A 23,654-nucleotide genomic window follows, 5' to 3' on the forward strand; every position below is an offset into this window, starting at 1 on the left:
GCTCCTCATATCTTTGCTTTTCATGTTACATCTCCTTTTGTGTCTTTGATTCGTTCTGAATGCTGAGCAGTGACACACACCAGCACAGCTGGAAAGAGCCATAAGATTTGCTTTTCTGTCTTCCAGCAGGGAATTATTGCCATGGATACCAGCATCAGAGGAAGGCTGGGGAACTCTCTCAACTTGTCTCCTGAGTGGTCTGACATCTGTTTCTGGCAAGACCAATAATGAGTGTGCTGCTAGCTTCATAGCAAACGGGAGACTGATCCACACCTCTTTTGTTTTGTTTTGTTTTACCACAGATGGCCTCTGCCCAAGATGCCAGGTACGGCCAGAAAGACTCCTCTGATCAGAACTTTGACTACATGTTCAAATTGCTCATCATTGGCAATAGCAGTGTGGGGAAAACATCTTTTCTGTTCCGTTACGCGGATGACTCCTTTACATCTGCATTCGTCAGCACAGTTGGGATTGATTTCAAAGTCAAAACTGTATTCAAAAATGAAAAGAGAATCAAGCTTCAGATTTGGGTAAGTGACTTTGAACTGACGGCATCCTTCAGTCTAGGGCGTTGAACATACAAGTGTGTGAGGGAAACCTTTCTGCCTTGTTCTGTCCCCATGGGGTCTGTAAGCCTCCATTTCCAGGTTCTTTGCCACAGAACATTCTGTTTCAAAGGCAATAGAGTGTTGCCTCTTTAAGGTAGGGAGACTGAATTAAGCCTTATTGTCACTGATGCTTCTTAAGAGTCTTCAGAAGAAAGAAAATCCAAATGCCTCTTTATTGTGGTAAAGAACACTCAACAGAAAGTCTGGCTCTGTCTTTTATGGTCTGTGTGACCCGGAGCAAGTATCTGAATCCTTCTCTGCCACTTTTCTAACACACAAAATAGGCAAAGTAAATTTAGCCTTTTTAGGTTGCAGGAAGCAGCCTGCCCTGGTCGTTTTAAAGAAGGTAAACAACCAAATATAGAGAAAGCTTAGGTTTAGTCCCTTCATAAAGCCCCAGCTAAAATTTGAAAAGGGTCTATTTAATCTCCACAAACCTTGTGTTTTCAGCTCTAAGAGTTATGTTTACCTACCCAGACAGAACAAAACAAATAGGATATTTATTTTAAATAGAGTTTTCCCCTAAGCAGAAGGTTCTCCAATAAGTTTTGAGACTGTGTGGCTAGCTTTGTGCCTCTCCTCACCTGCTGCAGAAGATCAGAGATTCCTTAACTAAATAGTTGGGATTAATTTAGGAGAATACCAAGTGAGAAACATAAGAAGAAGTGTGTGTGGGTACACGTTCAAGGTAATATAAGAGCTGAAGTAACAAAAAAGATTGGTTATACCAAGAGAGAGTTGTGTAGTAAGCATTTTATGTACATCATGCAATGTATGGGTACAATGGTAGAATGTTTTTACAGTTAGTTTTGGTCCCCTTTCCCTGTCATTTATACCTCTGCCACTCAAATTGATTTGAGCTTTAAAAAGGCATTTCCCAAGAGATGAGGTTTCTGCCTTCTTCTGAGACAATTCTGATGTCTACTACCATTTGGTACTGGTGCCATGGTTGATCTGTAGGACCGACGATAAGCCTGCCTCCTCAAATATGGAAAGCTGAAAGAAAGACAAATCTCAGAGTAAAACATTTAAACTTTTTTTTAAAATAAAAGAGCCCTTAAGATATCATTTTAAATATTCCAGATGTCCTTTCATATCTTAAAGCTCTTAGGAGTAAAATTTAAAAATGCAGGTATATACACAGGTAGGTATCCTCTTAGGCAGCTTACAAGAGATTGTTACTATTTTACTTATTCTAATTCTGGAGTCTTCCAAGTCTAATTAGAACTCAGAAAAGAACTTGGAAAAATAGGCCCAGTCCCCATCGCTGCTCTACTGGTCCCCAAAGACATTTTTGTTGGGAAGGGGGTCCCTCTTTAGATACTTTAGAAACATGCAGCCCTGTTTATACAGACAGAAAGAGCTGTGTTTATTGCTTCACATTCTCTTCCTTTTGAGCTTTAAGCAACCAATTGTCATGTGAAGATAACTTTCATATCCAGGTTTAAGAAAGGTCCCTTAACTCTCAGGGGCTTTGTTGAATTGAAAATTAAATTAATTTGGTAACTACACATCTCCTACCTCTGCAACCATGTTCTTTCTGTTAATATCAAAGAAGTGTCATTCCTCTGGCTGACAGCTCCTGCCATATGTCTTAGGGATGTTTAAAGGTGGTTGTTGTGATTGTTTAGGTAAAACATCAACATGGTGTATAAATTCAATCCTATAATCTCTAGCAATTTCTCAATTTAGGTTTTTGACAGAAATGCTTTGTAGAGGTATAAAATCATTTGCCCTTAATGTAAAACAGAAAATGTTCAAATAATATACTTTTTTTGAGAATTATATTGTCATACTTACAAAAATATTTTTTTTCAAAACCCTCAGTGCTAGTACCAGGCCACAGCTCATTCCTGTACTTTTCTTGGACCCTGAAGTTCAGTTACTTCTGTCCAGGTCTTACTTCTGCGTGAAAGTTGCTCTTCTCTGAGCCAAGCAAATCCCAACTCAGGTCTCTGGGCTGCTTCTCCTCTAATACCTCCTCATGCTTCTCAATTTCCATAACTTCACTCAAAAGCCTGGGACATATAAATCTGTCTCTAATCATCCATAATCCACCATTTTCCCAAAACCTCCAACTCTCTTCACAGCTCCGTCCAGCCTGGGACCTCCTTCCAGGGTTTTCATTCTCCCATTCTGTGGATACTCACACTCCCTTCAAGGGTCAGCCACTCAGGAACCCTTCACCCAGACCTTCCTCAGTCACAACGGTAGTCTGATGGCCACTGTTTTCTTTGCAATCAAAACAATCTTATTTCTTCCTCTTAGGGATACTGGGAGCTCTTAATGTACCTGTGATTCTAGGGGTATGAAAATGGATTTTATACTACCGTATACCAACTGGTCTACTATATTGTGAACCATTCAAAAGCAGTACTCTGCAAAGATTTTGTCCTCATTGAACTTGTAGTATAGTTGGAGAAAGAAATGAATGCTCACGGAGTAACTATATATGTATGTCTATAAGCAAATATTAAATTGTATAAATATTATATGTAGCTAACAGTTATTGAACATAGAACTATGCCAAGCATCATCTATACCTTATTTCTAATTTCCACAACAACCCAACTTTGTATTTATTATTATTCCTATTTTATCCGAGAAACCTGAAAGTCGGACAAATTAAATAGCTCGTCCAGGGTCATATGTGGCAAGAGGCTGGTTCCAGGCTAGGTCTATCAGATTCTAATGCTTTGGCTTGTTCGCCTTCACTGTGCTGCCCTAATTAAGAAGTCTTCTTGAATATGGTCGTGCTTTTGTGAAGATGGTGATCTTAGGCAATGTATCCTGGGATGCTGAAGATGTTTTTAAAAGAGTCTGACCATCCCGATGAACTGAGTCATGCAGGGGGAGACAGGTTAAGGAGCAACAGGGTGGTTGCCTAAGTCTAGACATTCCTACAATAATTTTAGGGGTTCTTGCTTTATGCCATAATGTAAGTATACTAGAAAATATTTAGTTGTGTACAGCTTTTTTTGTTTATGACGTAACAAATTATTTATTTGGGACTGTATCTGGCACTGATGGTTTGCCGTCTCGTATTTAAATAACTGAACGTGAACTGTTTTTTCCAGCTTATAGTATCTTTATGCACTTATATTAATGTGTAATGAATTCATTAAGGTATCCACAGCTATCTTAGCCTATACTATGATCTGTTTCTACTTGCAACACTTCTGACACCAAATGCTGGGGTTTTCCAGACCAAGCAATTCTTCATTGCTATGCAGACACCAAATGGGTGTCCTGTAATTTAATACAGTGTTGACATTAACTACCCAGAGTTAGCACAGATCCCACAGGTAAAGGGCTCCATTCCATAAGCCTATCCCTCCTCTCCCCACCCCACTCAGATACCAATCACAAATCTGGGTGCCCTGTGCTTTTTTTTTTTTTTTTTTTTTTTTTCTTTTTGCGGTATGCGGGCCTCTCACTGTTGTGGCCTCTCCCGTTGCGGAGCACAGGCTCCGGATGCGCAGGCCCAGCGGCCATGGCTCACGGGCCCAGCCGCTCCGCGGCATGTGGGATCCTCCCAGACCGGGGCACAAACCCGTATCCCCTGCATCGGCAGGCGGACTCTTAACCACTGCGCCACCAGGGAGGCCCTGCCCTGTGCTTTTGACCTACAGGCTATAAACTCGCAGGTCCCACAGTCCCACCCCTCAGGGTTGATAAGTTGCTAGAAGAGCTCACAGAATTCAGGAAGAGTTTACTTACTATTACCGGTTTATTATAAGGGATACAACTCAGGAACAACCAGATAGAAGAGAAGCATAGGGCAAATTGTTGTGGGGATAGGTGGGAGCAGCTTTCATGCAGTCTCCGTGGTGTCACCCTCCCAGCACTGTGATATATTCACCAACCCCAAAGCTCTCCAAACCTCACTCTTTCAGATGCTTATGGAGCTCCCGTTACATAGGCACAATTGATGAAATCCTTGACCATTGGTGATTAACTCAGTCTTCGGCCCCTCTCCCCTCCCAGAGGTTGGGGTAGGGCTGAAAGCTCCAACCTTTTGATCACATGGTTTGTTCTTCTAACAATCATCCCCTATTCTTTTTTAATTTTATTTTATATTGGAGTATAGTTGATTTACGATGTTGTAATCAGCCCCCATTTTGACGCTATGTAGGGGCTAACCAAGAGTCACCTAATTAGCATGAACTCTGGTATGGCTGAAAGGGGCTTATTATGAATAACAAAAGATGATCCTTTTTCTCCCATCTCTTAGGAAATTCCAAGGGTTGTAGAAGCTCTTTGTCAGGAACCAGGAGGAAGACCAAATATGTATTCCTTGGTCTATCACACTATTATATATTTCAAAGGAAGAGAAGCAAAATTGTTTCATAGTGATGAAAACTGTCATGGATTAGTCCAATGCATTTTTACCTTTACCAAGACAGGTTACAGATCTTAACATGAGTCTGATGACTCTATTTTAAACTGCCTGTACATAGAACTGTTTCCAGGTTAAGAAATGAAGATATATATAGTGGGCTAAGGGATTTGACCTTACCTTACAGTTAGTGCCAGAGTAGAGTCTAAAATCCAGGTCTCCTGCTAGCTAAGCCAGTCCAGTTGCTAGGACACCAAGTTCACGCTCAAGGTAAGTGCTGTGTTATGACAATTGGGATAAATCTCCTACCTGGTTGCCAGTGTTGCCATCAGGCATAGGAACATCAAACTTGAAGCCAGATTTCAAGTAGTATTTCTAAAAGGTCAGGAAGAAAGAACCTGGGTGGGAAGACTGCCCAGTTTTTCTACTTGATGGGTTGCTTTTTGCATATGCTGTGGGGGAAGCTTCTGAGACCACAAACTGGATTACTGGATTTTTAACAGTCCACATTTAAAGAAAGCTTTTAACGGCTACTACAAATCATCGACATTTCTTTCTGGCTGTGTTACGCCTCCTCTCTGTGGAAGTTCACTCCTGCCTTGGAATAAACTTGTCTAGAGAAATGACATCGTTCATTTGTACTTAGTTACAAACCTTATTTTCCTTTCATATATTTATGAACCCCTCTGTCCTTCACTACATTAACATTTCTTATTGCACTTTTGTTTTATTATCATTTTTATGATTCTCAAGTCAAAAATTTTCAAAATTCTGAGGTTTCAAGTATTACAGGTGGTTCTTTCGTTTTCTGTGTCTAATGCTGTTAAGAATATATTGGAGAAAAATCTAGCATGGGTTTTTCACTTTACTTAGAGAAAAATATTTCACAGCTGGAGTCTGTAATATTTTGCTTCGAATTTAAAAGTAGTTTAGCTTTGGGAAAGGCTATGTAGAGTGGATTTCCTCCCAATAAGAAGATTGAAAAATAATATAGCATCCATTACTAAGAATATCTCAGTACTGTATTTATTTTCAGTGTCTAGATTACTACTCTATGAACTATGAGGCCTATAGCAATCTGTAAAGAGTGCCAGTAATTCTTGAAACTAGACTGTGTAGAGAGCCATGTTTGACAGTGTGGTTCCCCTGAATAAAAGGCAACTTCCTTTGTGTAAAGAAAGCACATGGACAGAGTGAAGTAAGTCAGAAAGAGAAAAACAAATACCGTATGCTAACACATATATATGGAATCTAAGAAAAAAAAAATTTGGTCATGAAGGACCTAGGGGCAGGATGGGAATAAAGACGCAGACCTACTAGAGAATGGACTTGAGGACACGGGGAGGGGGAAGGGTAAGCTGGGACAAAGTGAGAGAGTGGCATGGACATATGTACACTACCAAATGTAAAATAGCTAGTGGAAAGCAGCTGCATAGCACAGGGAGATCAGCTCAGTGCTTTGTGACCACCTAGAGGGGTGGGATAGAGAGGGTGGGAGGGAGGGAGACACAAGAGGGAAGAGATATGGGGATATATGTATACGTATAGCTGATTCACTTTGTTATAAAGCAGAAACTAACACAACATTGTAAAGCAATTATAGTCCAAGAAAGATGTTTAAAAAAAAGAAAGAAAGACAGCACATGGGTCTCCTTTTTCAGTTCGGTCTACATTGTCCAAGTCCAAAAATCAAGGTTGACTCTAATTAATGAAAGACTTAGCTTGAAAATTTTGTAGCTTAATTAGAGAATATAGGTTTAAAGTGAGCAGAGGGCAGGTAGGCAGAGGAGATCACTGTTTCCTTAGGAATTAGAACTAGCATTTTATCATTTTTGCATTCTCTTTTTCCCACCCTCACCCTTCACCACTCCTTGTCTTTTCTCTCCCTCCTTCCCCTTTCCCCCTCTCCTTCCCACCTTCATTTCTGAGCCCTGGCCAGCCTGAGTTAATAAGAAACGTCCTCAGTGTGTTCAGAGGTCAGGGCTGCCGCATACAGGATGCACATGTTGTGCACTGGACAAAGACACCAACCAGGGGTCAAGTGGGGCTGTTCTCCAGCCAGAGCGCCACATACTAAGCTGTGCTCAGTTCCAGGAAGGGGTGCCTTTTCTTTTTCACAAAGGTGTCATCTGCTGTCAAGCACGTGCTTCTGGTCCACGTGTAACCAAAGGGAATTCTGATTCCCATACAGCAACCATATACATAGGCAATAGCTATATCACAATCTTATGCAGGAGATGGATGAGTAAACTGAGAGAATACAAGCCCTGCTTCCCCAGCCCAGTCCTGGAGGAAGACGGTATTTTAAAGTATAGGTTTTATTGTTATTTAGGTGTGGCGAGGCCCACAGGTCAGGAGACAACTGCCATTGAAATAGTAGTTCGTTATGCTCACAGATTTTAAGAGAAAGACACATGGGCTCGGGGAGGGGAGAACTTAGAGTGAGGGGAATCCCCTGCGGGGGTCAGGAGGCAGAAGGAGGGGCGGGAGGAATGTGACAAGAGCCTCTATTGTGGTTTCTGTATAAGGAATGGGCCAGGCAGGGTAAGCAGGCTTAGGACTGGCTAGTTTGAATACCTGCAGCAGACCCTGGGGCATAGAGACTTCCCTAAGTTGTCAGGTGCCTGGGGTAATTATGGCAGGTGGATAGTGGCTCATAGTGTGAGAGCCCAAGATGGAGCAAGCCCTATGAGCTCTGTATTGGTGGTTTGCATTTGACAAGTGAGCTTCAGTGAGTTGTTTAGTGTCTTTAAGAATTGACTAACTCAGGGTAGGGCAGTCTCTCCAGGATCCATAAGGCCCCAGCTGTCAAAGCATCTGAATACAGAAAGTAAAAGACATGCTTAATACAAAAGGCAGGTTCTTGGAGTCCCAGGGGTGGCTTCTGTCATTGATTCCACTCTGACAAATGCTTATGATTTCAACCATTCTCACCGCAGACTCAGTGCATTTCTGGGTCTCAGTATTTAGAGACCTCAAACATTGGGGTCAGGAAAAGATCTTTCAGATTTTCTAGCCCAAGCCCTCATTTGATGATACAACTGATAATAGCATCACTTAATGAACCCAGTGTTGACCCATAAAATAAGCATTTTATGTTTATATGCATTTTTAGAATTTATTTTTTGCCAAACCCCATGAAGGAAGGTGGTATTATTAGCCCCATTTTATAGATGAGGAAACAGAGAATCAGAAAAATAAGGGGATTTGCCCAAGGTCCTATCTAGGATATGTCAGAAGCAGGATTCGAACCAGGGGATTGAAATCAAAGCCCATGTACTTGACCACATTTGTAAATGAGGTAAAAGGAGGCCAAGTGATCTGTCGGAAATCTTCAGGGGATCCAATCTGTAAACCTACATATCTTTTTTATTAATAATTTTTATTTTATATTGGAATATAGTTGATTTACAATGTTGTGTTAGTTTCAGGTGTACAACAAAGTGGTTCAGTTATACATATACATCTATCTGTTCTTTTTTAGATTCTTTTCCCATTTAGGTTATTACAGAATATTGAGTAGAGTTCCTTGTGCTCTACAATAGGTCCTTGTTGATTATTTTATATATAGTAGTGTGTGCATGTTAATCCAAAACTCCTAATTTATTCCTTCCCTTCCCCACACCTTATCCCTTAGGTAACCTTAAGTTTTTTTTCTAAGTCTGTGAGTCTGTTTCCATTTTGTAAATAAGTTCATTTGTATATTTTTTTTAGATTCCGCATATAAGTGATATCATAGGATATTGGTCTTTCTCTGTCTGACATTCTTCACTTAGTATGATAAGCTCCAGGTTCATCCATGTTGCTGCAAATGACATTATTTCATTCCTTTTAATGGCTGAGTAATATTCCACTGTATATATGTATCACATCTTCTTTATCCATTCATCCATTGCTGGACATTTAGGTTGAGTCCATGCCTTGGCTATGGTAATTAGTGCTGCAATGAACATTGGGATGCATGTATCTTTTTAAATTATGGTTTTCTTCAGATATATTCCGAGGAGTGGGATTGCTGGGTCTTATGGTAGCTCTATTTTTAATTTTTTAAGGAACCTCCATACTGTTCTCCATAGTGGTTGTACCAATTTACATTCCCACCAGCAGTGCAGGAGGGTTCCCTTTTCTCCACACCCTCTCCAGCATTTGTTGCTTGTAGACTTTTTGATGATGGCCATTCTGACTGGTGTGAGGTGATACCTCACTGTAGTGTTGATTTGCATTTTTCTAATACTTAGTGATGTTGAACATCTTTTCATGTGCCTCTTGGCCAACTGTATGTCTTCTTTGGAGAATGTCTATTTAGAATTTCTGCCCATTTTTTGATTGGGTTGTTTGTTTTTTTGATATTGAGCCATTTGAGCTGTTTGTAAATTTTGGAGATTAATTCCTTGCTATTCACTTCATTTGCAAATATTTTCTCCCATTCTGTGGCTTCTCTTTTTGTTTTGTTTATGCTTTCCTTTGCTATGTAAAAGCTTTTGAGTTTAATTAGGTCAGATTTGTTTATTTTTGTTTTTATTTCCATTACTTAGAAGACAAATTTTAAAAGATTTTGCTTTGATTTATGTCAAAGAGTGTTCTTCCTATGTTTTCCTCTAAGGGTTTTATAGTATCCGGTCTTACATTTCGGTCTTTAATCCATTTTGAGTTTATTTTTGTGCATGGCATTAAAGAATGTTCTAATTTCATTTTTTTACATGTAGCTGTCCAGTTTTCCTAGAACCATTTATTGAAGAGACTGTCTTTTCTCCATTGTGTAGTCTTGCCTCCTTTGTTGTAGATCAATTAACCATAGGTGTGTGCGTTTATTTCTGGGCTTTCTATCCTGTTCCACTGATCTATATTTCTGTTTTTGTGCCAGTGTTATACTGCTTTGATTACTGTAGCTTTATAGGATAGTCTGAAGGCAGGAAGCCTGATTCTTCCATCTGTTTTTCTTTCTGAAGATTGCTTTGGTTATTCAGGGTCTTTTGTGTCTCCATACACATTTTAAGATTTTTGATCTAGTTCTGTAAAAAATGCCATTGGTAATTTGGGATTGCATTGAATCTGTAGGTTGCCTTGTGTGGCACAGTCATTTTGACAATAATGATTCTTCCAATCCAAGAGCATGGTATATCTTTCCATCTGTTTGTGTCATTTTTTTTTTTTTTTTTTTTTTTCTTTTTGCGGTATGTGGGCCTCTCACTGTTGTGGCCTCTCCCGTTGCGGAGCACAGGCTCCGGATGCGCAGGCCCAGCGGCCATGGCTCACGGGCCCAGCCGCTCCGCGGCATATGGGATCCTCCCAGACCGGGGCACGAACCCGCATCCCCTGCATCGGCAGGCGGACTCCTAACCACTGCGCCACCAGGGAGGCCCCTGTGTCATTTTTGATTCCTTTCATTAGCATCTTACAGTTTTTGGAGTGTAGGTCTTTTGCCTCCTTAGGTAGGTTTATTCCTAGGTATTTTATTGTTTTTGATGTGATGGTAAATGGGATTGTTCCCTTAGTTTCTCTTTCTGATCTTTCATTGTTAGTGTATAGAAATGCAATAGATTTGTGTGTATTACTTTTGTATCCTGCAACTTTACCAAATTCATTTTTGAGCTCTAGTAGTTTTCTGGTAACATCTTTAGGATTTTTTATATATAGTGTCATGTCATCTGCAAACAGTGACAATTTTACTTCTTCTTTTCCCGTTTGGATTCCTTTTATTTCTTTTTATTCTCTGATAGCTGTGGCTAGGACTTCCAAAACTATGTTAAATAAAAATGGCAAGAGTGGACATCCTTGTCTTGTTCCTGATCTTAGTGGAAATGCTTTCAGTTTTTCACCATTGAGAATGATGTTAGCTGTGGGTTTGTCATATATGGCCTTTATGTTGAGGTAAGCTCCCTCTATGCCACTTTCTGGAGAGTTTTTATTATAATTGGGTGTTGAATATTGTAAAGCTTTTTCCACATCTATTGAGATGACCGTATGATTTTTACTTTTCAATTTGTTGATGCAGTGTATCACATTGATTGATGTGCAGATATTGAAGAATCCTTGCATCCCTGTGGTGAATCCCACTTGATCATGGTATATGATCCTTTTACTATATTGTTGGATGCAGTTTGCTAGTATTTTGTTGAGGATTTTGGTGTCTATGTTCATCAATGATATTGGTTTGTAATTTTCTTTTTTTGTGGTATCTTTGTCTGGTTTTGGTATCAGGGTGCTGCTGGGCTCATGGAATGAGTGTGGGAGTGTTCCTTCCTCTCCAATTTTTTGGAAGAGTTTCAGAAGGATAGGTGTTAGTTCTTCTCTAAATGTTTGATAGAATTTGCCTGTGAAACCATCAGGTCTTGGACTTTTGTTTGTTGGGAGTTTTTAAATCACAGTCTCAATTTCAGTACTTGTGATTGGTCCGTTCATATTTTCTATTTCTTGCTGGTTCAGTCTTGGGAGATTGTACCTTTCTAAGAATTTGTCCATTTCTTCTAGGTTGTACATTTTATTGGCATATAATTGCTTGTAGTAGTCTCTTATGATCCTTTGTATTTCTATGGTGTCCATTGTAACGTCTCCTTTGTCATTTCTAATTTTGTTGATTTGAGCCCTCTCTTTTTTTTTTCTTGATGAGTCTGGCTAGAGGTTTATCAATTTTGTTTATCTTTTCAAAGGACCAGCTTTTAGTTTCATTGATCTTTTCTATTGTTTTCCTCATCTCTCTTTCATTTATTTCTGCCCTGATCTGTATGATTTCTTTCCTTCTACTAAATTTGGGTTTTATTTGCTCTTCTCTCTTTAGTTGCTTTAGGTGTAGGGTTAGGTTGTTTATTTGAGATTTTTCTTGTTTCCTGAGGTATGATTGTACTGCTGAAAACTTCCCTCTTAGAACTGCTTTTGCTGCATCTGATAGGTTTTGAATCATCATGTTTTCATTTTCATTTATGTCTAGGTTTTTTTTTTTTTACTTTCCTTTTTGATTTCTTCAGTGATCCATTGGCTGTTTAGTAGCCTATTGTTTAGCCTCCACATGTTTGTGTTTTTTACAATTTTTTTCCTTATATTTGATTTCTAATCTCATAGCATTGCGGTTGGAAAAGATGCTTGGTATGATTTCAGGTTTCTTAAATTTGCTGAGCCTTGCTTTGTGGCCCAAGATGTGATCTATCCTGGAGAATGTTCTATGTGCACTTGAGAAGAATGTGTATTCTGCTGCTTTTGGATGGAATACTCTATATAAATATCAATTAAGGCCACCTGATCTAATGTGTCATGTTTCCTTATTGATTTTCTGTCTTGATGATCTGTTCATTGATATAAGTAGAGTGTTAAAATCCACCACTATTATTGTGTTACTGTTGATTTCTCCTTTTATGGCTGTTAGCATTTGCCTTATGTATTGAGTTGCTTTTTGTTGGGTGCATATATATATATATATTTTGAATTTTTGAATATTATTTTATTTTTTTATACAGCATGTTCTTATTAGTTATCCATTTTATACATATTAGTGTATATATATCAATCCCAAACTCCAAATTCATCACACCACCACCCCTCGGATGCATATATATTTACAATTGTTGTATCTTCTTTGATCCGTTGATCATTATGTAGTGTCCTTCTTTGTCTCTTATAACAGCCTTTATTTTCAAGTCTGTTTTGTCTGATATGAGTGTCACTACTCCACCTTTCTTTTGATTTCTATTTGTATGTGTCCCTAGATCTGAAATGGGTCTCTTGTAGACAACATATATACAGGTCATGTTTTTATATCCATTTAACCAGTCTATGTCTTTTGATTGGAGCATTTAATCTGGTTACATTTAAGGTAATTAATGGTATGTATGTTCTAATTGCCATTTTGTTAATTGTTTTGGATTTGTTTTTGTAAGTCATTTCTTCTTCCCTTCCTCTTTTGTTCTCTCCTCTTGTGATTAGATGACTAACTTTAGTGTTGTGTTTGGATTCCTTTTTCTTTTGCTGTGTGTATCTATTGTAGATTTTCACTTTGTGGTAACCATGAGGATTTGATATAGTAGACTATATGTATACACAAGACTGTTTTAAGTTTCTGGTCTTTTAATTTCAAATACATTTCCAATATCCTGCATTTGTACTCTCCTCATGATTGCTGATTTTGATATCATATTTCTGTGTGGATGATTTCCTACCTTTACTGTATGTGTGCTTTTACTGGTCAGCTTTCCCATTTGTAAATTTCTTGTTTCTTGTTATGTCTTTTTCTTCTCTGCCTAGAGAAGTTCCTTTAGCATTTGTTGTAAAGGTGGTTTGATGGTGCTGAGATCTCTTAGCTTTTGTTTATCTGTAAAGCTTTTGATTTCTCCATTGAATCTGAATGAGAGCCTTGCTGGCTAGAGTATTCTTGGTTCTAGGTCTTTCCCTTTCATCACTTTAAATATATCATGCCACTCCCTTCTGGCCTGAAGAGTTTCTGCTGAAAAATTAGTTGATAACCTTCTGGGGATTCCCTTCTATGTTGTTTGTTGCTTTTCTCTTGTTGCTTTTGATATTTTCTCTTTGTCTTTAATTTTTGCCAATTTGATTAATATGTGTCTCAGTGTTCCTCCTTGGGTTTATCCTGTATGGGACACTCTGCTCTTCCTGGACTTGAGTGAGTGTTTCCTTTCTCAAGTTAGGGAAGCTTTGCACTATTATCTCTTCAAATATTTTCTCAGGCCTTTTCTCTCACTTTTCTCCCTCTGTGACCCCTATAATGTTAATGTTCACATGTTTAATGTTCCAGAGTTTTCTTAAACTGTCCTTATTTCTTTTCATTCTTTTTTCTTTATTCTCTTCTGTGGCATTGATTTCTACCATTCTGTCTTCCAGCTCCTTCTTTTGCCTCATTTATTCTGCTATTGATTCCTTCTAGTGTACTTTTCATTTCAGTTATTGTATTGTTCATCTCTGTTTGTCTATATTTTATATCATCTAGGTCTTTTTTAAACATTTCCTGCATCTTCTTGGTCTGTGCCTCCATTCTTTTTCCTAGATCTTGGATCAACTTAACTATCATTACTCTGAATTCTTTTTCAGGTAGATTGCCTGTCTCCACTTCACTTAGTTGTTCTTCTGGGGTTTTATCTTGTTCCTTTGTCTGGAACATATTCCTCTGCCATCTCATTTTGTCTAACTTTCTATGATTGCAGTTTCTGTTTTTCAGGCTACAGGGTTGTAGTTCCTCTTGCTTCTGTTGTGTGGCCCCTTGTGGGTGAGACTGGTCTAAGAGGTTTGTACAGGCTTCCTTGTGGGAGGGACTGGTGCCTGCCCACTGGTGGGTGGAGCTGGGTCTTGTCCCTCTGGTGGGCAAGGCCGTATCAAGAGGTGTGTTTAGAGGTGGCTGGGGGCTCAGGAAGATTTTAGGCAGCCTGCCCGCTTATGGGTGGGGCTTTGTTCCTGCCTTGTTGGTTGTTTGGCCTGAGGCATCCCAGCGCTGGAGCTACAGGTTGTTGGGTGGTGCCAGGTCTTTGTGTCAAAATGACAGCCTCAAATATGCCAATGAGTACTCTGTAGTACCTCTGTCACCAGTGTCCTTGTCCCCATAGTGAGCCACAGCTGCTCCCTACCTCCCTAGCAGACCCTCCAAGACCTGTAGGTTGGTCTGGCCCAGGCTCCTATGAAGTCACTGCTCTTTTTCTGGGTCCTGGTGTGCACGATACCTTGTGTGCATGCTCCAAGTGTGAAGTTTCTGTTTCCCCCAGTCCTGTGGGGTTCCTGCAATCAAGCCCCACTGGCCTTCAAAGCCAAATTCTCTGGGGACTTCTCCTCCTGATGCCACACCTCCAGGCTGAAGAGCCACATCTGGGGCTCAGAACTCTCACTCCCGTGGGAGAACCTCTGCAATATAATTATTTTCCAGTTTGTGGGTTGCCCACCTGCAGGGTATGGAATTTGATTTTATTGTGAATGCGCCCCTTCTTCCATCTTGTTGTGGCTTCTTCTTTGCCTTTGGATGGAGAATATTACTTTTGTTAAGTTCAAGTCTTTTTTGTTGATGGCTGTTCAGCTGTTAGTTGTGATTTTGGTGTTTTCGTTAGAGGAGGTGAGCTCAAGTCCTTCTACTTCTCCATCTTGTCTCCAATTCCCTGTAATCCTACATATCTTAATCCCAGCAAGTACCCTTTCCACACTAAGTAATTGCTTGACAACTTTCTATATTCCCTTTTTACCTGTTCCGAGAAATTATTTATAGGTACAGAAAGGAATCAGTTATTTTGCTTGAAGTTTACTATCTGCCAGCATGAACAGGTTGTGCATTATCTGTTTTGTGTTTAAAACACATAGATCTGCACAATAGGAGGGACTGGAACATATTCCATTCACTTCTTGCTCATTTCTGGAATGCCTGTTTCCACTGCTGGGGAGTGTGTGTAGAAAGAAGAGTATTTGGAAAGAAGCATCTGAGTAAATGGAATGAATACCTGCGGGAAAATAGTGTTGACTGTAATCTTTGCATTTGGTGCTCACTTAGCCTAGTCACTCTGCCCATTGATTTCAGGATGGTGTTCAACCCTCTAGTCCGTGGATAAGGAACCAACATTTTCTGCCCAGGAGAATCCTTAAGAGAACCACAGAAGCCAGTGACAGCTGCTAAGACCATTCCTGGTGCTGTCATTTATATGGTCTTTTCCTCCCATCACATTTCTTCTAACTTAGCATCTGCTTTTCCTGGGATATTGAGAAAGGCAAGCTTTAGTTTCACTCCTGACAAGAAGTTGATACTGTGTGCAAAATGTCAAGATGCAAACATTCACTTAGACAGCTACAAGTGGTGACTCCTGCATCCTGCTGTGTTTAAACAACTCTTCTGAGCATTGACAAAATACAAAGGATGGTACAGACCTTGTTGCTGGCCTAATAGAGCTTACCAGCCATGTAGGAAGACATGAAAACAAACATGCAAGAAAAGATCACCCCACGGATCAGTAAGTGTTTTGCCACCAAGGGGCAGAGTGGCTCAGTGGCACAGGCGGGACTCTGTGGCTCAAATACTGACCCTGATCTCATTAGCTATGTGACCTCAAGCCCAGACTTCCCTATGTCTCCATTTACTTATTTGTGAAACAAGAGAAGATAACACCTACCCCTTAGCTGCTAATTATTTGCTATAATAAATACTTATACCTAGTTCAATACTAGGTGCAAAACTAACAATAAATGTTAGCTTTCTTCTTTTGTAAACAGTGTACCAACCTTCAGACTTTTGTACCCAATCAAGTAATTTAATCAAACCAAATATTTGTTGGGTGCCTACTATGTACCAGGCACTGTGCTAGGTGCTGGGATGCAATAGTGAAGGATGCACAGGGTTGGCCATTAGGAGACAACCATCTGATGGGGCAGTGATGAGAGGAGAGAGAATTCATCTTCTATAATAAGTTCCCAGGAGGTCGGGGGCACAGAACACACAGAAAAGTTGCCTAACTAGGTCTTGAGGACTCTAGTAAGGCTTCCTGGGAGCATCTATATCTGAGCCAAGAACTGATGAGTGAAAAGGAATTATTCATTCATTCATTCACTTGATCAACATTTATTGAGTTTTTACTGTGTGCCAGACACAGTGAAGGAATTTGAGGTTGAACGTAAATAACAGAAAAAATATAGATTGTGATAGTGCTATGGAGAAATAATCAGAAAAATCTGATAAATGCAAAACAGTATCAGAAGAGGGAAAGAATATTTTTGTTAGATGATCAAGGTGGGTTTGTATGAGATAACTGAGCTGAGACACAGAGGATAAGGAGCCAGCTATTTGAAAAACAGGGAGCTTTCTCTCTCTCTGTCTCTGAAAAAGTGAAAGTTTTTCAAAAAGGAGTCTTTGTTTTCTGATTTTTTTCCACCATAGCTTTATATAGAACATTTATTGCCTACTGTTTGTTTTTCAAATCCTGACTGTCATCTTGTTTTGCCCTCCATTTGAGCAAGTGTGGATTTAGATTATTAGGGCCTGAAGCTTTTACAGTTTGGCAATCGTCTTTAAGGAACAAGATACAAAAATACCTTACTTTTGCAAAAGTAACATAAAGCAGACAAACACATTTCTGGACCCCCTTGGAAGAACCTAAAGTTTAACCTTCAATCAGCATCATAGCAATTCACGTCTGCATTTGTGGAAATTTTACCTGTATGTCTGTAGAGAATGAAGGACATGTGGCTGATGTGAAGCAGTTACAACTAGTGCAAAAGAGGAACCTCCACTGGGAGCGTGCAGGCAAAGGTGTGAGGAAGAAGAGGGAGTATTGGAGGTAGGAAACTGGATTCCTGGGGCAAATGTCTTCACTTCTCTAGGTATCAGTTATCTCATCTTGAAAAGGAAAGGGATAGACTCAACTAAAACAAAACCAAAATTGACATTCAATGATTGCTAATATTCCAGGTACTGCTGTATGTGTTTATAGGTATTAAGTAATCTAATCCTCATAAAAAACCTATGAGATAGATGTTGTTCTTATCTACAGTTCACAGATAGGGAAATTGAGGCACAGAGAGTGCAGATAATTTGCCCAAGGTCACATAGCTAACAAGTAGTTAGCAGAGCTGAGTATGGGCCACCTAGCCTTGGAGCCTTTTCTCTTAACGTCGTTTTTCTAGAAGTGCCACTTTTGAATAATTGCTGGACCATCCACTTTGCACATTTTATGTTTAATACTACAACCTTGAAATGTTGGTATTAATATAGCTCTTTTAAAGATATGAGGAAACTAAGACTCAGAGAGGTTAAGTAATTTCCTCCTAGTCACAGAGCTCTTTCTACTTCTTTTAGAGTAACTTTGAACTTTATAACTCTGATTAAAAAATAAATAAATCAGCAAGTGGGCAAAAATCAACAGAGTAAATTTTTTCCAAAAATATATCATGACAATATATTCTATCCAGATTGGTGTCTTTCATGACTCTCCTGTCATCCTACTTCCTACAGGGACTTCTGGCTTAAGACTGCTGCTCTCAAACCTTCTAAAAATGGGAACACCACCTTTGGTAGCAGAAAATGGGAGTTCTGCATATGTGAGGTTCCAGATAATTGAATGTTTAAATTGACAGAATCTTAAACAAATTACATATTTTAATGAAAATCTTTCTAATCTGTGTTGTGCATTTACTTACACAAAACTAAGAACATGAAAGATAAGTGAACTTGTCTTGGACTTGACTCTCAGGATTATCGGTATGAGACCCTTGGGGATTACCACTCTACTCAAGAGTCTCCAGATTTCTTCCGTAGTCTTAGATCTACTTATATATTTCTATTTTTAATATCACCCTGTTCCCCTTCATGTTTCTAGTTGCTTCCTTCTCCCATTTTGATGTTTTACTTTTGTTATATTGTTTTGTATATCAAATCCTTTGTCCTTAGCTGAATTGAGAGCAAAGTGGCTCAGAGTAGCTTTGTGTTAATATGCAGGAGCTTTCTGTGCTTCGTGTCCACCTAGAGGGGTGGGATAGGGAGGGTGGGAGGGAGACGCAAGAGGGAGGAGATATGGGGATATATGTATACGTACAGCTGATTCATTTTGTTATACAGCAGAAACTAATACACCACTTTACAGCAATTATACTCCAATAAAGATGTTAAAAAAAAAGGTATTGTGGGAAAAAAATATGCATGAGCTTTGGTATAAGGGTGCTGGAAAGTCTAATTTGACTTCACAGAAGCTTCCCTTTGCTACTGTATTGTTATCTTCGCAAATGTATCAACTAAAATGTTTAATCTGCCTGAACACATTGGTGTTAGTTTGACCTTAGGCCTATTCTAGACTTACTTGGATTTAAATTCCCCTAAGATGGCAATATCATATAGTGGTTTTGTGCTTAAAAATGGAATCCAAAGCAAGGCTGTCTGAGTTTAAATCTTGGTTCTAAGACTTATGGGTGTGTGACCTTGGGCAAATTAACTTCTCTGTGCCTTAGTTTTTCCACCTATAAACTGAGGCGAATAATAATAAGACTTTGCTTATAATCTCTTTGTAAAGATTAAAGAAAATGATATTTATGAAGTTCTTAGCATAGTGCCTGACACATAGTATGTCATTTTTCTTTCTCAGTCTCCTGCATTTTACCAATACTATTGACCTCATCTACCTAACTCCATCCTTTCTGGAACAGAACATATACTGTTTGGGCCATAAATTGCCAGTTCTAATGTAGGCAGATATTTATATGAAGAACTTTATTTTGGTGTCCTGACATGGTAATGAAATATCCCGGCATACTGACAAGATAAAACATCTTCTGGACCCCTGGGTTCCTCTCAACAGCCACTGGTAAGTGTTAATCTGCCCAAGTGCAGTCAGCTGTGTTGTTGAGGTATTTCTTGGTGTTTTGGAGCCATCTGTGCATTTAGATAGAGCCATGAACTGCCCAAGAAAGGCAAACCCATAAGCCTGTTTATTAAATGCTCGTAAAATTGATGTTCTGCCCTGTAACACAACAATTATAAATCATTAGATCCATGGATGGAGAGCTGTTATTAAAATACTGGGATATAATTTCCTCAGGATATTGCCCAGTGATACCAGCAGCTTCTGATATGAGATATGGGCTGTATGTGTGTCACCGTCACTCATTATTATTTCTCTACTGATTTGTTTAAAGTGATACTGAACTGACCAGTTCTGACGTTATATAAACACAGCTTAAATCTGAGTACAAGTGAAACATTTAATTACTTCATATTTGTTTCTCAAGTCAGATTTAAGGAAAAAGCACAGCGTTTCCCAAGCTAGATAGTACTTATTTTCAGTACTATGAATTTTTTTCCCTCCTGCTTTTGCTCTCAAAACATTAATTTTGCTAGTCCTGAGCATGGCCACTGTGACAACTCAACCAGCAAGATCAAACTGTGAGTTTCAGTTGACAGAAATCACTTTACCCAACCCTTTGATGGATACAGAGAAGTGAAAGTCAAGGTTTCCACCTTCAAGAAGTTTACAGTCTTTGAAAACAACTTAATCAATCCTAGAATGTCTATAAAGCATCATATGCAAAACTCTGGAGTATAAACTAAAAGTACAAGAGAGACAGAAAAGTTAAAAGAATTGAAGTGGGTGAAAGTATCAACAGGGGTTGGGGGAGAAATGCACCGGGTGATTTAGGAGAGTTTAATAATTTTACAAAGGTATGTGCAGGGTTTAGGGAAGCAAGAAGGGATGGTGCAGACCTCAGAGCCATTCCCACGCCTTGGACTGAAGGGAATGGGGACCAGGAGAGAGCTGTAGCTGTAGCTGTAGGAGGGGGCCTGTGTTCTTCCAGAAGACCAAGGCTTCTGCCAGTCAGTGGTTCTGCAGGGAAGGGGCCAAGGGAAGAAATGTCCCGATGTTTCATTCCTCCTGACTCCTGACCTTTTACCTGTGTCTCTCATTGGCTGAGCCCACCATCAAGGGAGCTCTGGTTTAGCAATTCACAGAAGTTAGCTCCCTGGAGCACAGAGCAGGATGGAACTGGGTAAATAGGGCATCTGGAAAGGCAAAGGCACGTATCCAGCACAATGAAGAAGGTAGTGTTTTACATTTTCTATATAAAACCTTTCAATTATCAAATAAGAAGGCAGACATCCCAAATCCACGTTTTAGAGAACTTGAATCATAGATATTACATGGCATGCTCTTCATATATTCATACCCCTGATAATTTGAATAATATGGTACATTTCACAACTTTTGTTTTATTTTGGCTGATCACATGGTCCTCCCTAACTTTTTCAATGCGCATTCACTGGATAATTCTATCAAATGCTCAAGATACTGCTAATGAGTTAGCACTTTGAACACATATATAGCCATTAAGGTCTGCTTCATAAGGAAATTAATTTTCACTCAAATCTGGGTGAACGTCTGCATAGAAAATAAAAATACCAGTGAGCCCAGGTCTTTTATATAATCCTCTCGGAAGAGATATGGGGAAAATATGGCAGTTCTCTGTCAGTTGCCCATTTGTATTTATTTATTACGTTGACCTGAATGCAGAGGTAAACTGAGGCAAACTCAACATTGTTCAACAGGTGAGTTTATTCAGGAATAGCAGAGGAATTGCACTTTGGGACATTTAAACTCTAGCAAGACACAGGCTCCTTTGAGGGTTTGGGGTGGGTTTCTTTATGGGCAGGGAAGGGCAAGAGGGGAGGGTTCAGTTAGAGTCTGTTAAAATAGAAAACAAAGAAAGACCAGCTTTGAAAATTCCCCTACCAGTCAAAATCAGGCCAGTCATACAATCAAAGTTCAATTCAGTTTATTTTGTGAGACCAGCCCTACCTGGGTCATTTCTTGTTCATGCCTCTGGAAACTATAAGCAAAACTTCCCAGGGTTGATATTAGGCAGCCCCTGATAATTTTTTATCATTTAAGAAAATTCCAATATTATCATTTTTCTGTGAATCAGGCATTTATCAGAAATCAGTCTCTCAGTCCTTAAGTTTTATTTTCCTGAGGACACATGCATTTTATACCCCTTAGTTTCATTTTAGATTGAAAATTTTCACGATTATTAGTATCATTTAGATCTCGGAAGCTCAAACATCTGGGAAGCAGTGACATGCGGGTTTGTGTGGTATAACCCCGCTAGGCTGGACAACGTGGAGGGAACAGCTGGATAGCCAAGGCAGTCACCCTGTTTGAGTCAAACAGACCCCAGGATGGCTTTTTCTTAAATGACCAGACGTTTATGAGTGATCACTCTGTGCTGTATAAAGTGCTAGACTCCGGAGGTGAGAGAGCCAAGGACTTTTAAGCTTCCTGTCTTTCAGCAACTTACAGGATAATGGCATGGAAATAAGTGCGGAAATAAATGAAGAACAACCAAATGAGAAAAGCAAAGGATCTTTATACTGAACTCGATAGAGCTAGGGAGTCAGCCACCATTGTATTTTGGCAGAGACTGAAAGGCAGGAAGAGGAATGGGAAAGCTTTCTAGGAGAGAAGAGGGAAGGCTTCAGGTGATGTCCTGAGTGATTGGAGGCTGTTGGCAGGGGAAGTTGTAGGTGACGTCATGAGAAGGGGGGGACTTCTTTCTGATTGGTTAGGGCTGTCTGATTAGTTGGCTTTCTCTGATTGGTCCTAAGTTGGAAGTGGGGACAAAAAGAGAAGAAGCTGTCGGTTGTTAATGAAGTCCTGAGCCTTTGGGGCCAATAGTTTATAGAAATTATTATTTACCTTCCTGGATTGTCACTAGAGGTAACACTCTGGCTTCCTGCAAGTCTGACTTACAGCAGGTTGGCATTCTGAGTTGTTTATTGGAGATGAGGGGGCGGGTTTCCTGGCAGGTTGCTACAGTTTGTGGGTCAAAGTTTTATTTTTATATATGGTCTGCCTGTTGTCCGTTTGTATATTCAGACTCAAAAGCAAGCCAAACACAAGGCCAGCTTTAATGAGGGCAGCAAGAGAGATAACACAAGGAGAAATAATGAGTTTTGGTGTCCGATGATTTGATTCTGGGCAAATTATGTATATGTCTTAGTTTCTTTTTCTATAAAATAAGGATAAGAATATTTGCCTTAATAACATAGTATGTGGAATATGGTTTATATGGTGTTCTCATAGTTTTTGGGCCCATTTGTACCTTTAAAAATTATTGAGGACCCCAAAGATCTTGTGTATATGTGGGTTATATCTATTAATATTTACGTACTAGAAATTAAAACTGAAAAAATTTACTAATTTATTTAAAATAACAATAATAAACACATTGCATGTAAACATAAATTACATACTTTTAATGAAAAGAACTACATCTTGAAAAACAAAAATGTAGTGAGAAATGTGATATTGTTTTGTATTTTTGCAAATCTCTTTAATGTCTGACTTCACAGAGGACAGCTGGATTCTCATATCTGCTTCCTCATTCAGTCCGTTGCTATATCACATGTCATGTAACCTATAACCTCTGGAAACCTCTGCTGAACACTTGTGAGAGAATGAGAATGAAAAAGATAGATAATAGTTTAGCATTATTTTACAGTTTACCTCAGAGACTTTCTGAAAGAGTTTGGGGGCCCCCAGGCCATATTTTGAGTAAAGCTGCTCTGGGCCTCAAATAACTTATTAATAATATTAGCAGAAGTTTATAGCACTGTTGACACGTATCTGACAGGGCACATCTTTATATAGAGGTACTGCTTTCTACTCCCATGTGCTGGTAGGTAAAGGAAGGAGATCTTCTGACAGTAGGTGGCTTTCCTGGAAGCCAGGTTTGAAGCTCAGAGCAAAGAGTGCAAGTCTTTGTAAATAGAGGCTGAACCAGAAGGAAGTTTTTCAGTAGTATCTGAATGAGAGAATGAGAAAATTAAAGCACAAACCCACATCTTTTATGGCAATAAAAGCTACCATGGCAATAGCAAGTGCAGGAGACTGGAAATAGGTCCTCCTCAAAGCTTCTCACTGGAGCAAGAATCTCCCCCCATTCTGGGGAGGGAGGCAGGTGACAAGTGTGGCAAATCCTCTCCAACTCCTACTTAGTTTACAAACTGGACAACTGAGCACAGAGCCATTTGATTTCCTGGCCTAAGTCTCAGAGAGAGCACTGCTGGTGAAAGCAACCTCCTGGATTGTGGAATTCTAATCTTTCAAAGTTTATCAGAGGCTAAGTGTTAATTTACACTGAATTATGCATAACTGATAGACTCACATCTGAAATATACTAAAGGTAGTAGCTTGTTAACCAAAGGGATGAAGGAGCTCACAGCAGTGGGTGTCACAGTGGGAGCACCTTCCCTGGCC

General features: G+C 39.5%; 1 protein-coding gene across 1 annotated transcript in view; it reads left to right on the forward strand.

Moving 5' to 3' along the window:
* The first annotated feature begins 302 nt into the window (after positions 1–302).
* Positions 303–23,654, forward strand: part of RAB3C (RAB3C, member RAS oncogene family) — a 279,596-nt gene continuing 256,244 nt past the window's right edge. The window contains exon 1 of the mRNA XM_060091709.1: positions 303–530. Coding sequence (XP_059947692.1) covers positions 303–530 — 228 coding nt within the window. The remainder of the gene's footprint in view (positions 531–23,654) is intronic.

The sequence above is a fragment of the Mesoplodon densirostris genome, chromosome 3, assembly GCF_025265405.1.
Source record: "Mesoplodon densirostris isolate mMesDen1 chromosome 3, mMesDen1 primary haplotype, whole genome shotgun sequence".
In the NCBI taxonomy this organism is placed as follows: Eukaryota; Metazoa; Chordata; class Mammalia; order Artiodactyla; family Ziphiidae; genus Mesoplodon; species Mesoplodon densirostris.